Below are 15,463 nucleotides of genomic sequence, written 5' to 3'. Positions count from 1 at the left end.
TACCTATATTCTTAACTCACTTCCTTACTCAACCCGATCTAAGAAAACTCATGCCCAAACTTAGATGAGTGTGTAGAGTGAGTGACAACGAGAGAGAATGAAGAGGGAGTCATAGAGACAGATTCAGTCTAATTAAGTAGTAAACCCATTTGACTTTTTGGACGGTGATTATAAACAAATTGTTGAGCTTTTGTTTACTTTCAAAAAGTGTTGGGGATGGGCATAAAGATTGTTAAAGGATCTCATGCTACTTATGTACGGGATTTATATCCTTTTTGTATATGCGTGACCTCTCTTTATTTCGTGTGTGCAGCCCTCGTTCGTTAAATGTGCGTGTTCTTCCTAATTCTGCCCACACAGAATCCAATCTGATGGTAAAGCAAGCTAGCCCCCTTAAGTTTGTTTCCCCTTCATCCTTTCTATAAGTTGGTAAATTTCCAAGCCTAACAAGAAAAGGCCTCTGACTATGGATAGGCTAAGGCGCCATTATAGAATAATTTTCGAAAAGCAACCTATCGCGTAACTTAAGCAACCTGACTAAGCAAACGCAGAGAGGGCTTTTGCCAACCTAGGTTAAGTTTTGAACCCAACACAATTTGTCTAGCTTTGATTGGAAGCCAACCGAAAAATGATTGCACGCTCCTATATGGCTCTATTCGCTTTTGTCGCAAAGCTCATTGTTCTTCAAATTTTTTTAGGAGTACGTGCTTGCGAGGGAAGAGGAAATTTCCATTTCGGAGGATTCAATCCAGCCACGGGTTTTCCCTCTGGCAACCTTGTTAGGATTCACCATAGTCGAAGACCCCATCGTGGTATGTTTTGGGTTGAACTTTTTAACAGAAATAAATATTAATTAGGAGATGAAATTGATTAAGTTAATTTACTGCTGTTAGTCACTTTTGAGTCTTAACCATCTGACTCGCCAAAAGAGTCTCTCCATACCCTAGGAGAGCCCAAAGTGGAGTTGCAATGGTCGATTTCGGATCAAATTATCTGCATTTGGAATTCTTCCAGGTCAATTGTGGAGTACTCGTAGCAGTAGGGAGATCTGTAGTTAGGTCATGAATGGTATAAGCCTTAGTGCTCGGGAGTGATCTGAATAACACTCTTAAAAATTTTCCATCACTGAATTTGTCTCCATGCCTCTCCCCGCTACCCCTTTCCTCTTTTCTTGCTTGGCCACTGTCAAAATCAAGTGATGCATTTTCAAAGCGTTCTAGGTTTCTCAGTGTTGTCAAAATGTGTAGGCTAGAAAAATCTCTTACATTATGTCGAAAAGTGTAGGCTGGAAAAAACTTCTTCAAATGTCAAAAAATAGAGTTCGAAAAAAATCTTTGCATTTGCAAACAATTGGAGGACAAAAAATCTGTGAAAACTCTAAACATCTTGGCTCCTATGTTGTGGAACTGGCCTACAAATAGACAAGGTAAAAATTATTAAAAAAAAAGTCCTAAACCTATAGTAATTATGCCAATTTAGTCCTTAATTTTTTTGGCGATTCAGTTTTAAACCTTTTTCAATTGTGTTAATTGTGTCAATTGAGTCCATCTAGCCAATTTGTGACATCCGACACCGGCCTTAATGTGGTACAATATTTTAATATTTCTTTTTAAAAAATTTCATGTTTTTCTTTTGTTTCCTTTCTTTTGTTTCCTTCCCTCTTCTTTATCCAACCGATTGCCGATACCCAAAGGCGACATCCGGTGAGGTCGAGGTCAACCTCGTTGGTCTCGAGCAAAGCTCGCCCCAACCGACTTCCGGCGAGGGGGAGCCTCGTTGTCGTTGGGCAAGGCTCATCTTGTCGTCAGCCTTCCCAGCCCAAATATGGTTAGGTAGACCTCGTCAGCCGTCACTATTGGCTGGAGGAAGAAAAGGGAAAAAAGAAAGAAAGAAAGAAAGAAAATAAAGAAAATAAAAAAATAAAAAAAAATTCCATGTCAGCCCGGGCTGGATGGACTAACTTGATATAATTTCAAAAGGTTTTGGACTAAATCGACAAAAATAAATTAGGACTGAATTAACATAATTACATTAGATTTATGACTTTTTTGTTAATTTTTTTAGCCTTGGAGGAAGCACAACAACTAGAAACCTGCCTACAAAAAGCTCCTCCTTCCACTTGTAACCTACAACTATCTTAAAAAAAAAACTCACTTTGTGCTTTGTAAATCTCTTGCCACCGATTATGGTGTGAAGAAGTCATAGATGTGTTCTTTGAGTGTATAACCCACAACCTTGTTCCGATAATTTCTCTTGTTATCTGGAGTTTGTTTGAAATTGTTTGGAATATATTTTGGCTTGCAGTTGAACTACGATATTTTTCTCTTGTATCTCAAGGAAGGGAATGAAATACAATGTTACTTTTGACCCAAAAAAAATCTTGCCTATTCTTTATCTATTCTTGCCTCTTTGCTGAGTCCTTCTCCCACTAACACAAACACACAACAAAAACTAACACTCAGTTTCACGTTAGCTTCCGCGAAATCCGACAGCCACGCTACAATGCCATAACATGTCAACTTTTGGTCGGACAAGTAATTTAATTATGTATGCGATGATAAGTAATAAGGATGAAAATGGGGAAAAGTGATATAAAAAAAATCCTAAATCTATTGCATTGATTCCAATGTGAAAAAAAATTAGGACTAAATTGGTCAACTTAAAAGGTTGAGGACCGAATCGATGCCAATATAAATGTGTAGAACTTTTTTGGTACTTTTTCCAATGAAAATGGAGATGACCAACCCCATGTCCTCAACACCTTACCCCATTCTCTTATCATGTCTTTGTGGAGAAAGACAAGATGGGACAATTGGAGATCTCATTCACCATTCGCACACCTTCCCTAGGGTGAAAATTCAGTTCTCATCCTACGTGAAGTAGGGGCTGGGGCTTGGGCTTGGGCTTGGGCAACCTCGAATGTGCACGGGTTTCAACCGAGACATTCTTGATGGGATTTGCTTTTGATCTATTCCTAATCGTTGCACAAAAGTAGATTAAGTAGAATCGGGATGAGCACAATTCAGTTTGGTCTAGTTTAGATGAAATACTCAGCTAAAACTACGATAATATAGTTTGCAAAAGTTCAAAACCAAACTGAGTAAAGGGTCCTTTTATTTGAAGGAAAACTATTTTTGGGAAATTGTTTTTCGACTTGACGGTACTTTGATAACGGAAAACTAATCGATGTACAAAAGAATCTTTTCATGGACCGAAAACAATAAGTTCAGATGGGAAAAGCAATTTTCTTTTCTAACAAGAAGGAAATCATTTGTCCTAAACCACTAAAAACAAATAAAATGAAAATCAATTTTTTACTGGAAAATATTTGACTTTGTCATAAAGTTTTGGGCAAAAGCCTCCAAAAATTCAAACTATACCCATTGTGATACATTTAACTCAAACTTTTTTTTTCGTGATATTAAAATTCTCAAAGTTCAACCTATGACACATTTACCCTTTGTTTAAGTTCTGTCAATTAGAATCGTTAAAAATCTGCATGCGTGAACATCCGAAAGCAAATTATGTTGATATGAAGCCCACAATTGTTTAAGGAAAAAAAAATGCCGTTTTTTCTTTTTTGCTGAAAAATCATCTAAACATAGGTATAAGTTTGTGGCTTTTTCTGTCACAAGAAAAAATTGACGTTAAGCATGTCACAATGAGCATAATTTGAGTCTTCTGTGGCTTTTTCACTGATTTTTTTTGTAAAACAAGCCCAGTATAAATAAGGGTTTGGAATCGGATTGAATTGAACTTGATTCATCATTTTTTATTCAAATTGCGCTCATCTAATGGTCTTGAATCTCGTGTGGTGTTTAACTTTAACAACCTTGAATTGATCAAAAGCTCGAGCTATTATCTAATGATTGAACTGCATTATAATGCAACTACTATTGCTGCAACACCAACTTACGCATAGTCTCCAATTCGAAATACATTAGGACCTAACTCATGGAAACAATTTGATTTGGTGCAGTTTAGGAAAAAAAAATCAAACGGATCCAAATTGCCAAATATCAATTGGGTTCAATTTACAAACTGAATTTTTGAAATTATCTCTCGGGAATTTAGCCAACAATTCCTTTAATTTGGGCCTAATACCCTAAAAAATCTCCAATTTTCACTTCATTTCTACCTTTTTTCTTATAAAAAACCTTAAATTTTAGGTTCAGTTCCAATTCTACCTTAAAATTTTTTTATCCTATAGAAAACTCTCAACTTTAAGTCTCGTTCGAATTTTACCTAAGTTTTTTTTGTTTTGTATTATGAATAGCTCCTAACTTTAGGTCTCCTCCCAATTTTACCCTAAAATTTTTACAGTCTCATAAAAAATTACAAACTTTTATTTGAGTCACAAGTTTGCCCACATTAACCATTCGTCCAAAATTTTTGGTTGACTACCAAAAAATGGGAAACTCCTGAGCATGAGGTATCCAACCGCAAGAGATGGAACATTTCCAAGCAAGAGAAATCGAAGAGTGAGCGCAAAATTTCTAAGGGCCATTTTGATGGAGGGTTAATGTAGGCAATTTTAGTACTCAAGTAAAAGTTGATGATCTTTTATGAGACTAAAAATCTCAGCTTGAACTAAGCTGGACAAGCACGCTTGGGGCTAGAGGTTTCAACTACTGGAGAAAGTATATCTCAACAGCAAAGCAATTTTAAAGATTGCTCTCAACCAGATCAAGACTAGCCAAGCAATTCCGATACTCATGGCAAGTGCATCGATAGTTTTCAAAGTCGACAAATACTTCTCCTTCTTTGTATGTAGGATTTTATCTTTCAATGTATAAAAGTCATAGCATAGGATAGATATTGTATTACATTTATTCTAGCTGATATCTTTTCATAAAGTATTAGTTATCCTGTACTTTAAATACTTGTAAGAAATAAAGTAATATCATCTCGTCCAATTCTTACATCAACTTTGTAACTCTGGAAAGTTGAAGCGTCGAGTTCAAGAGTTCAATCTGTGCTCTGACATTCTCAGTTCACATCTTTCACTTGGAGAAACTGAGTAAGGCGTTCTTCGTCACTTCACTCTCGTCTCTCCCTCCCTCTCTCTCTCTGTTATATATCATTTGTGGTTGCTCTATGGAAGCTGTCGATATCGGTTTGCGTGCTCAATTTTTCTATCTACTCGGATTGTGCTCTCCATTCTGCAAAGTGGCTTTGCAATTTGAAAAAAGTTTATCGAAGTTTTAGGGCTAAAAGTTAAAATTTTTGGTTTGACCAATGACACAGAGAGGGCTAAATTTTCCATGCTGGAGAGACCATGTTGGTTCAAATGGTTTCATAATTTTTATTATCTGGGAAGTGTTTTTTTTTTTTTTCATTGGCATGAGTTCTCGGTGTTGTGGGAAGTTTCATAAATGGTACATGGCTTGCATGAAAAATTGAATTTGTTGCCTGACATTGAAGAAGAATGGTTACTGGTGTCTTTGCTTGTTGAATCTCGATGCATTAAACTCTTAGTGCTTTATCAGAGAGTTCCGCCCTCTTTCGTAACGATGAAATATCAACTCAAATTACATTGGTTCTGCTGTTATCAACTGTATCAAGGCTGAGTTGATCGCCCAAAAATTTTCAGTTGGTTGTTACTTGAAATCTCACTGCACCACTTGATTGTCTCATGCCTCAAATTCATCAGCTGGAGATAACTGACAACTTTTGTCACGGTGCTCATGTGGATTAACTAGGTTTCAAATAAGTTGCAGACTTATGTGAGGAAAACATCATCGTTCCCACATGTATAACTGTCATAACTTAGGAACTATAAGTGAGCGAAAAACATAGGAGTCGTGAACCTTCTGGTGCTAGGGCAATACATATCATCTCTCCTATCACCAAATTCTTTATTATTTCACAGTAAAAGCAAACGTCGATCCCCATAGAAGTTTAGCTAGGATTATAGAGAATAACCCTCTCTCGCCTGGTTTGGTTTCTATGGCCAGCCAAACACAGTAGGGGGGACCCTGTTATGGATAGGGTCGGGTTCTTTTGGCACGTGTTGCAACGGGCTGTCATCCCCAGTCAAAGCCCTCTCAACAGAGCTTGGCTTGGCTCCATCGCCGTAGCCGAGTTGACGCAAAAGAAGACGGCTGTCGGTCCTCTTCCGTGCGAGGGCGCATCCCTGTGCATTCACAACAAGAAACATGGAAAGAACCACGACGAGCAAAACCTGCCCAGCATTCGAAGAACCAGTCATATGTGGTGAAACGCTTTGTTTCCCAAGAAAACTTTGAGCACAGCAATTGAGCAGAAAGACACTGAAAGTGGGTATAGGATTCGTCTGGGTGTGCTTGACCTGAGTCTTCAGCCGCTCAATTTATAGACAGACGATGAGGAAAAGGGTGGATGAGTAGAAACAACATGAGTCCCACTGACACACTACCAGCTTCGATTTGGTCCTAGATACCACATCATGGTCCTTCCATAATTGTCCCCCATTGAAATATACGAATATAATAACCCCATTGGCCATTTCGATATCAAGTGTTATCGTCTCTTCTTCCATTTTCTTGCTGGAGCCGCCACACCCACCCAAAAATCGAAGGACAAACAAGGGCATTTAAATCCAAAAAACCTGGTCATCAATGCCTCAATGCCATTGTTATTGGAGGGCTTTTTCGATGGTGACTGTAAACAAATTGCCGAGCTTATATTTGCTTTCAAAAGGTGTTTCATACAGGCACAAACATTGTTAAAAGATCTCATTCAACGCCACTTCTTCTATTTTCTTGCGGGAGCCGCCACCTCCACCGGATATAAAAGGGTAGTTAAATAAAAAAAAAAAGAAAACCTCATCTTCAATGCCTTAATGCCATTGTCATTGGATGGTTTTTTGCACGGTGACAGTAAACATATTGCTGAATAGGCACAAACTTTGTTAAAAGATTTGCCGAGGGAGCAACCCCATTTTTTACCTTGAATTGGTCAAAATATGTGGAATTTCTTACTTTTTATGGAGGATTAGATCCAAGAACTAGGGGTCTATGGCTGACTGATATTGTTCACCATCATTTAGATATTGCAATTCTTTTCTTGATAGCAGGTCACATGTATAGAACTAATTGGGGCATTGGTCATGGTATAAAAAAATATTTTAGAGGCTCATAAGGTCCATTTACAGGCCAGGGCCATAAAGGCCTATACGAGATCCTAACAACGTTGACATTGTAGGCTCAATTATCTCTTAACCTAGCTATGTTAGGCTCTTTTATACATATGCTATTTGTATACACGTGATCTCTCTTTACCTATATGTGTAAGCATTGCATTGGACTTTCTAATATGGTATCAAAGTCTAGTTTTGTCTTAGTTAATTTGGCATGTGCAACCCTCCTTTGTTAAAATCATGTATCATTCCTAATTCTGCCTACACGTAATCCAATGTAATATTAAAGCAAGCTAGCCTCCTATGTTGGTTGGCCCTTCATCCTTTCACTAAGGTGCTAGTAATTTTTCAAGCCCGGCAAGAAAAAGCCCTAAACCATCGATAGGCTAAGGCACCATTATAGAATAGTTTTCAAAAAACAACCTCTCGCACAACTCAAGCAACTTGACTAAGCAAACGTAGAGAGGGCTTTTGCCAACCTAGTTTAGGTTTTGGACGTAACTCTATTTGTCAAGCTTTGATCATAAGCCAACTGAAAAATGGATGCACGCTACTAGTACGAGTCTGTTTGCTTATGTTACGGAGCTCGTTGCTTTTCATTTTGTTAGGAGTAGATGCTTGCAAGGGAAGAGGGCATTTCCATTGTGCAAGATTCAGTGCAGCCACGCGTTTCCCTATGGTTACTTTGTTACGACTTCACTTCAGTCGAAGGCCCACCATGGTATGTTTTGGGTCATACTTTTTATTATACATAATTCTTAATTAGGAAATGAAATCGATTAAGTTAATGTAGTGATTTTAGCCCACTGAAAAAAAAGTGTGGGCTGGAAAAAAAACATCTTCAAGTGTCAAAAAATTGAGATCGAAACACATCTTTGTATTAGTAAAAAATTGTAGGACAAAAAATCTGTAAAGTCTAAAATCGGTGGCTCCTATGTCGGTGAAACTTGCATATAAATAGACAAGAGTTCTCAGCCTTGTAGGAAGCAGAACGACTAGAAACCTACCTACAAAAAGCTCCTCCTTTTCCACTTGTAATCTACAACTATTTATAAAGACATTTCTCTCACTTTGTGGTTTGTGATTCCCTTGCCCATTCTTATCCACTCTTGTCTCTTTGCTCAGTCCTCACGTTAACACAAAAACTAACACCCACTTTCACTTTATCTTCCGCAAAATCCAACAGCCCCGCTACACTCCATAACATGTCAACTTTTTGTCGGACTAGCAATTTAAAAATGCATGCCTTGACAGGTAATAAGGATGAAAATGGAGATGACCACCGGATATCCTCAAGACCGTGCCCCATCCTCGTATCATGTCTTTGTGGCGAAAGACAAGATGGAGCAATAGGAGACCTCATTCCCATTCGCAGAACTTCCCTTAGGGTGAAAATTCATTGAAGTAAATCATCCCACCTACGGTCTAGTAAATTGGGAGAGCTATCAATAAATTCCTTTTCGAGAGCAATTTTATTATATCAAACAAAAAATAGAGGTCAATTTTTTTTTTATAAAATAGAATAGTGAAATCGGTAGACACGCTGCCCTTAGGAAGCAGTGCTAGAGAATATTTCAGTTTATGCTCCTACCTATTATCTGGATATACCAAGAAAGATGTTTTGAGAAATAGATCGATCAATTCCGATTCTTCCTTTTTCTATTGATTCTTTTCCGATCCCGGCTTAGTGAGTCCTTTCTTCCGTGATTCACTTTTGGCAGTAGTCCGATTCGTTATAGCTATTATAAATGATTAATATGTATTAAATATAGAATACAATTTAATCAATATCCAATTTCGTCAACCCTTGACCAATATACCTTACGGCTCATACTGTTTGTTGACCATAATTCTTGAACCCCGTTACCATAGGGGACCTTTCCCCATGGGGGTAGGAAAATCATGATCAAGATAGCGGATCCAAGGCTGTGGAACTTGGGTGTGGGTTTTTTGTCAAAATTAAATGGCCTTCCCATCTTAGGTAAAATTATCTAAAAAAGTCTTAAACCTATTACATTTTTACTAATTCAGTCTTAAATATTTTCACCTTTGGGCAATAGAGTCCTTCCAATCAATTTTGACTTGAAATTGCAGACGTGAATGTCAATTGTCTTACGTAGTACAAGCGGCGCCGACGTAGATAATTTTTAATAATTTTTTATTTTATTATTTTTTCAAATTAAAATATCTCTTTTTTAAAGAAAAAGAAAAAATTAATTCAAAAAAAATTCAAAAATCGTCACCCGTGCCATGTACAATGGTCGATGTCCACATTAGCAATTTCAAGTCCAAATGGGCCGAGAATGACTCAATTGACCAAAGATTAAAAGATTTGGGATTGAATTAGCAAAATTAAAAAATTTAGGACTGAATTGGAAAAAGTTTAAAGTGTAATAGGTTTAATACTTTTTCGACAATTTTTTCTCCCATCCTACGTGGAGTAGGGGCAAAGGCCCAAGCGACCTCGAATGAGCGTGGGTTTCAAGCGAGTTGTTTTCAACTGGATTTGCTTTTGGTCGATTTCTAAGCGATTGCAAAAAACCAAATTAAGTAGAGTTAGGATGAGCACAATTCAATTTGGTTCGATTTGGATGAAATACTTAAGGGTCTGTTAGTTTGAAGGAAAACTATTTTTTGAAAATATATTTTTTGACTTTCCGTCATTTAACAAGAAGGAAATAATTTTTCTAAGCCATGAAACAAATGAAATATCGTTTTCCTTAGTTATAAAGTTTTGGGCAAAACCTACAAAAACCTCAATATATGCGTATTGTGTCATATTTACTATAAACTGTTTTTTTATATTAAAAAAATGACAAATTTATACTTGTGTGACATATTTACTCTCCCCAAAGTTCCATCAATGAGAACCGTCAAACAATTTGCCTTCATGAGCAACAAAAAGCAAACGGTATTGATGTGACGCCCACATAATTTGAAGAAAATAAAACAATATTGTTTTGGTTGAAAAATCATCTCAAGAAATCTTGATGGAGGGTAAATATGTCATACATGTATAAATTTGACATTTTTTCCGTCACAAGAAAATTTAAGATAAATATGTCATAGTGAACATAGTTTAAGATTTGTTATGACTTTTTCTCTTAAGTTTTCAATGAAACAAAATGTAATTTCTTTTTTTTTTTAAGAAAAAAAAAAGGAAATTACCTCTCGAGAATTGAGCCGTTTGAATCGAATTATGCTCGTCGCTTCAGGGGCGCAATTGCAAAGAAAGTTTGATCAGAGGGTAAAGAAAACCAAAACCCTAGAAAAATCTCAGCTTCAACTAAGCTGGACAAGCGCGCCTGGGCCTAAAGGTCTCAACTTTGTCGCTCTGGAAAGTGGAAGCGTCGTGTTCAAGAGCTCAATCTGTGCTCTCTGACCTTCTGAGTTCACATCTTTCGCTTGGAGGAACTCTGAGTAAGGCGTTCTTCGTCACTTCACTCGCATCTCTCCCTCTCTCAATCTATCTGCTGTGTGATTTGTGGTTGCTCGACGGAAGCTGTAGCTGTCGGTTTGGGTGCTCGATTTTCTATCTACTCGGATCGTGCTCTCCATTGTTACGAAGGGGAGTTTCGATTTCGAAAATTTTGATCTGGAAATGGAGTTTTAGGCCTAAAAGTTGAAATTTTTGTTGTGAGCCATGAAACCAAGAGGGCTCCATCTTCTTCTCTTCTTTTTTTTGTCGAGGGTCGACAATGCTGGAGCCTGGGAAGGCCATGTCGCGTCAAATAGTTTCATAATTTATGTTATCTGGGATGCATTAATTTTCTCATTGGCACGGGTTCTGGGAGTTGTGGGAAGTTTCATACATGTTACATGGTCACCTGAAAAGATTGAAAATTTTGCCTGAGATTGACGGAGAATGGTTACTGGTGTTTTTGCTTGTTGAATCTTGATGCATTGTGCTATTAATATGTTGGGAAATCTAAGTGCTATTTTAGAGAGTTCAATCCTTCTTCGAATCATTGAAATGACAACTCAGATCACATTGGTGTTTGGCTGTTATCAACTGTATCAAGGCTGAGTCGATCGCCCAAATTTTCAGTTGGTTGTTGCTTGAAATCTCACTGCACCACTTGATTGTCTCATGCTTCAAATTCATCAGCTGGAGATAATTGACAATTTTGTCACAGTGCTTGTGTTCATTAACTAGGTACTCAATGAGTTCAGTATTTGTCTTTCTGAACTTTGAAATTTAAAACGTAGACTTAACTGTGCCTTTGCTTGGTATAGTACTTTCAAGAAAATGATTGAAGCATCGTTTTATGGTTCTTCTCTATCCATTTTTCTTTTTCAATCTAAGAAAGGCAAATTTGAAGTTGTATGGGATGAACTTGCAGGCTCAACGAATTACCAAGTCCCATCTTCTTCAAACCGTAAGCTCTGTCTTTATGATTTTCAGCTCGAGTATTTTCTCACCAAAAACTATAATTTAATCTTTCAGCAAAATCAGTGATTACTGATGGATGTCCATGCTTTGATATGATCTTGTGATCGCACAACTCTCTCTCTCTCTCTCTCTCTCTCTCTCTCTCTCTCGATGATGATGATGATGATAAATTTACCAATACTCTGTGTTTGTGTTTGCTATTTGAAATGTTTATACCCATTATATGTGTGCTTATTTGACTATTTATGTTCTGTTGTAGGTGTGCCCCTGAAGTTCATGGATCATTTCAGAAGAAAGCTATGGAGGATCGGGTATAACACTTGAAATAACAATTTGCTTAAGTGGATTTTGTATTTACCTATTCTTTTTTTGTCTAATCGGTGTTTTGTCCCTTGGTCTTGTAACTTTTTAGCTGGATAAAAGTGTGCTGTTCTTTTAATTGTTATTTGGAAGTTGGTCTGATGATGTAAATTAATGCTGTCAGTTTCATTTTAAGAAGATGATATACATATTTAAATTTAGTTGATGCATGGAGCATTCAACTGCTGAGGAGTGTTATTGCTAAATCATCATTGTCAACCTTATGAGCTCAAGCTTGTGTATGACTTGATGAAAATTGAATAGTTGAGTTGTGCTTGGTTTATTTGGTTACTTAGTAAGGTTGAGCTGGGATACACACAAAAAATATTCTCAAGTTTGGTATGTATTGAGTGGAACTTATGTTGAACCGTATGGGCTTGGTTAGGAGTTAGAATTGTAGTCTGGTTTAAGTGCTCTATATGTATAGAAACAATGGACGGGTGGCCGCGGCCTTTAGAGATTTCTAGCACTTTTCTTTCCCATTTTATGCCATTTAATGCCTGTATGGTGCAGAGGATGGGTACTTATCTCGATACTTACCCAACTTTGCTAATATTTAGCTTGTCACTCACATTTGGCAACACATTTTGACTATGGAATTGTCTGATGGTGAATAGGATGGGATTGTCTGGAAGAAATTTACTGGGGGAAGCTGTGTGCTGTAGAGTTTCTTCATTTGGTCCCTGTCATATTTCCAAGGCTGGGTATTCAACTGCAAGACAAAATTTTAATGCCGCAGGTATCGTATGTAGCTTAGGGGAATTACTAAGTGCTCTCTCATCTCTCTTGTGATGATTCAACAGTTTTACTTATTTCTTTAATGTGCATATGGAATTTACAGGAGGTACTGTAAATCGAATATTTGCTCCATATTGTGTATACAAGGGGAAAGCTGCACTCTCTCTGTCCCCGGTTCTCCCTACTTTCAGTAAATTGGAGGTATGTCTGTGTTCCGCATGTTCGTTAGAATATAGCAAAAAGCATGTGGTAACCACTTTCTGTTTTCACTGTATTATCCTTTGTATTTAACAGTCTGGTGCTGGTCTTAAAGTTGATAGACATGGTGTCATGATGTTGCGATTTTGGCCTGCTATTGGTGAGCGCAAGTATGATTGGGAAAAGCGACAGGTAACATTAGTCTGTTTATAAAGTTCATACTACGGTTTTTCCCATACATGCAAATTAGTTACTCTACATGAAGTCTCTTTACAAATATCCTTTATGATACAATGAATGAAATGCGAAATGCATGGTTTGTCTGACAAATATTCTGTATTTGTTTCTTTTCTACAGCTTTTTGCTTTGTCAGCCACTGAGATTGGATCCCTTATAAGTCTGGGTTCAAAAGATTCCTGTGAATTCTTTCATGATCCTTCAATGCTGTCCAGGTTATTAGACCGACTTGCTTCTGATAGATCTTTACTTGCTTTGCCTTCCTCTAACTTCATATGGCTTGACGGTTTTCTTCTTTATTTTTTTTTTTTTTCTGGTCTGGCTCATTTTGTTTTCACCTGTTTATGTATGTTTTCCAATGTTTCTTATTCTACCTGAATTTTTTACTGTATGTATACTTGGGATGCAATAGTTTGGGTCTCTTTGGAAATTGGAAGTCATTACTAACTTTCATGTAGTACGTGGTGACATTGACAAGGAACTCTTCCTGCAGCAATGCTGGTCAAGTGAGGAAGAGCTTGTCAATTAAGCCTCATGCCGATGGGGGTGGCTACTTTATTTCTTTGAGTAAGTAATGTGTTTCAAAGGTTCTAGAATTGGTAGATATTTAGCTCTTCAATATTGGGTTTGTTACATTTTGGTAACCTTGTAGGAGCCGATATATCTGTAGGACACTTTTGTTTCTATTTTCTAGCACGATCATATAACAACTAGCTCTAATTTTAGTTTAGGTACCTAAATAATTCTCATAATGCACTAGTGCAATGTACTTGCCGTTGCACCCCGTCTCCCTAGATCCTGGATTGGCATCTGTTCCCAACCCTCTTGAATCCACCTTCATATGTAGCATTTTTCTGTTTCTAGTAATCCACCTCCTGCTCTCCAAGCTTTAACTTCATTGCCACTATTTTCCTCTAAGGACCATCATTTTCAACGTTAAAACACCATAGCAATTTGCCAGCTAGAGCCTTATTAAAAAGCAACAAAAATTAGTTAGCTGGCCCACATTATAGAAAAGTTGCTTGATCAGATGACTGTTGTTACTATTGTTATTTGTAGTTTTTGAAGGTCGGAATTTTACTTCTGATTTCACAAAGTGGCTTAGATCTTCAAAAAGATATATGTGAATATCTATATATTTACTTAAGTTGATTGGCACATGCTTGAATGTGAACTCTCTTACTTGCAGGTGTCACCAACAATATTCTGAAAACGAATGAACGATTTACTGTCCCTGTTACAGCAGCTGAATTTGCCGTCATGAAGACAGCGTGTAGTGTACGTCGTTACTTCTTATCTCTATTTTCTTTATGGAAATGGTAATTGCATTTTATATTTTAGCATTTCGCAAATGACTAACTGATTGTGACAGTAACTAGTTCTATTCCCTACAATTATTCTTTTTCATATAGCTTCTATTGATTAATCGTCTACAATGTTTGGTACCTTGCAAACTGTTGATAACCAGGAAAATGGGGAGAAGGAAAGGTGGGGGTTGGGGGGTGCCTGGAAAAGTAGAGAGTTTTCTAATTGCCAAATGGGAATTGATAGCAGTCCCGCCTGTTTGATTAATAACATGGCTTCTAAATGATCCGAAGGCTTCTTGGTTTTAAAACCTGGATCAGACCTCTTGTAAGCTGCACTAGTTTTCTGCTAATGCCTGTTACAAGCCCTCTAAAAATAGTTCAAAATTGCTCAGCCTAAAGGATTTTTGTGATTGCCTACAGTGGAAAACTGGAGAAGAATATTTGTTTTAGTAGCTGTTCTCATGTCTATAAATCTATGATTTTCTGGGGCACATCTCTATGGGTAAATAAGCCTAGTAGCGCCTTTTTGTCTTCTAGTTGTTCTTTCATCTTTTCTAGCCTTGGAGCATGTGCTTTATCATATTCTGGTTTTGCAGTTTGCATTGCCTCACATCATGGGTTGGGACCGGTATACCAATAACCTGCGGCACGGAGCAGATGAAAATCCCTCAAAGGTGGATAAACAACTTCTGGATCTGGAGTGGGATAAATAAATGCTCAAATGCTGGTTTCACCTTTGCTTGAAATACTGTGCAACTTTTTGTAAAAATCTGTGCCGACAGTTTCTTAGCTCCTGTTCTGGGCGTCCTGCAACGTTGTATTGAACATGGATCTCTCCTTGGTATGTTTTGGAGAGTGTTCTGATTATATTTGTATGCGGTTGAATTGACGCCCTTCCTTTTGACGGGCCACTTTTGCAATCCGGTTATCTGCCATGAGCTTTCATTTGTTCCTTTAGGAGGCTTCTCTGAAACTGTTCGGCAATGATCGCGTCTTGATTTGCCAATTCACCTATGTATGTATGCCGCAGATGAAAGCTGCACTCTTGTTTTCTTAGCTTCCCAAAGTACTCAAACAAAATGATCTTGTGCTCAGAAATTCCAATTTATC

The 15,463-nt window shown here is 37.5% G+C and overlaps 2 protein-coding genes across 5 annotated transcripts in view; one reads left to right on the top strand and one right to left on the bottom strand.

Moving 5' to 3' along the window:
- The window catches only part of LOC115746805, a 959,385-nt gene that overhangs the window by 658,663 nt on the left and 285,259 nt on the right, over positions 1-15,463 (bottom strand). The window lies entirely within an intron of this gene.
- On the top strand, positions 4,957-15,321 carry LOC115746787 (single-stranded DNA-binding protein WHY2, mitochondrial). Of its 4 annotated transcripts, none has more exons than XM_048282140.1 (9): positions 4,957-5,020; positions 11,773-11,824; positions 12,491-12,612; positions 12,715-12,812; positions 12,906-13,001; positions 13,167-13,261; positions 13,540-13,613; positions 14,236-14,324; positions 14,950-15,321. In XM_048282140.1, exons 2-9 carry the CDS (start codon positions 11,790-11,792, stop codon positions 15,064-15,066), a joined length of 726 nt encoding a protein of 241 aa, XP_048138097.1. In that variant the 5' UTR covers positions 4,957-5,020; positions 11,773-11,789; the 3' UTR covers positions 15,067-15,321. The 4 variants fall into 4 exon arrangements, with proteins under 4 accessions (XP_048138097.1, XP_048138096.1, XP_048138095.1 ...); XM_048282139.1 differs by lacking the exon at positions 4,957-5,020 and adding an exon at positions 10,375-10,540; XM_048282138.1 differs by lacking the exon at positions 4,957-5,020 and adding an exon at positions 10,376-10,535 and having other exon boundaries at positions 11,770-11,824.

The sequence above is a fragment of the Rhodamnia argentea genome, chromosome 7 (assembly GCF_020921035.1).
Source record: "Rhodamnia argentea isolate NSW1041297 chromosome 7, ASM2092103v1, whole genome shotgun sequence".
Taxonomy (NCBI): domain Eukaryota; kingdom Viridiplantae; phylum Streptophyta; class Magnoliopsida; order Myrtales; family Myrtaceae; genus Rhodamnia; species Rhodamnia argentea.
This window is presented reverse-complemented; position numbering and strand designations above follow the sequence as displayed.

Bases quoted from the DNA above. Each gene is read 5' to 3' on its own strand.
- LOC115746787 (XM_048282140.1), top strand. From the start codon at position 11,790: ATGGATCATTTCAGAAGAAAGCTATGGAGGATCGG. The intron at 13,614-14,235 runs GTAAGTAATGTG...TCTTACTTGCAG, and splicing joins TGGCTACTTTATTTCTTTGA to GTGTCACCAACAATATTCTG. The intron at 14,325-14,949 runs GTACGTCGTTAC...CTGGTTTTGCAG, and splicing joins TCATGAAGACAGCGTGTAGT to TTTGCATTGCCTCACATCAT.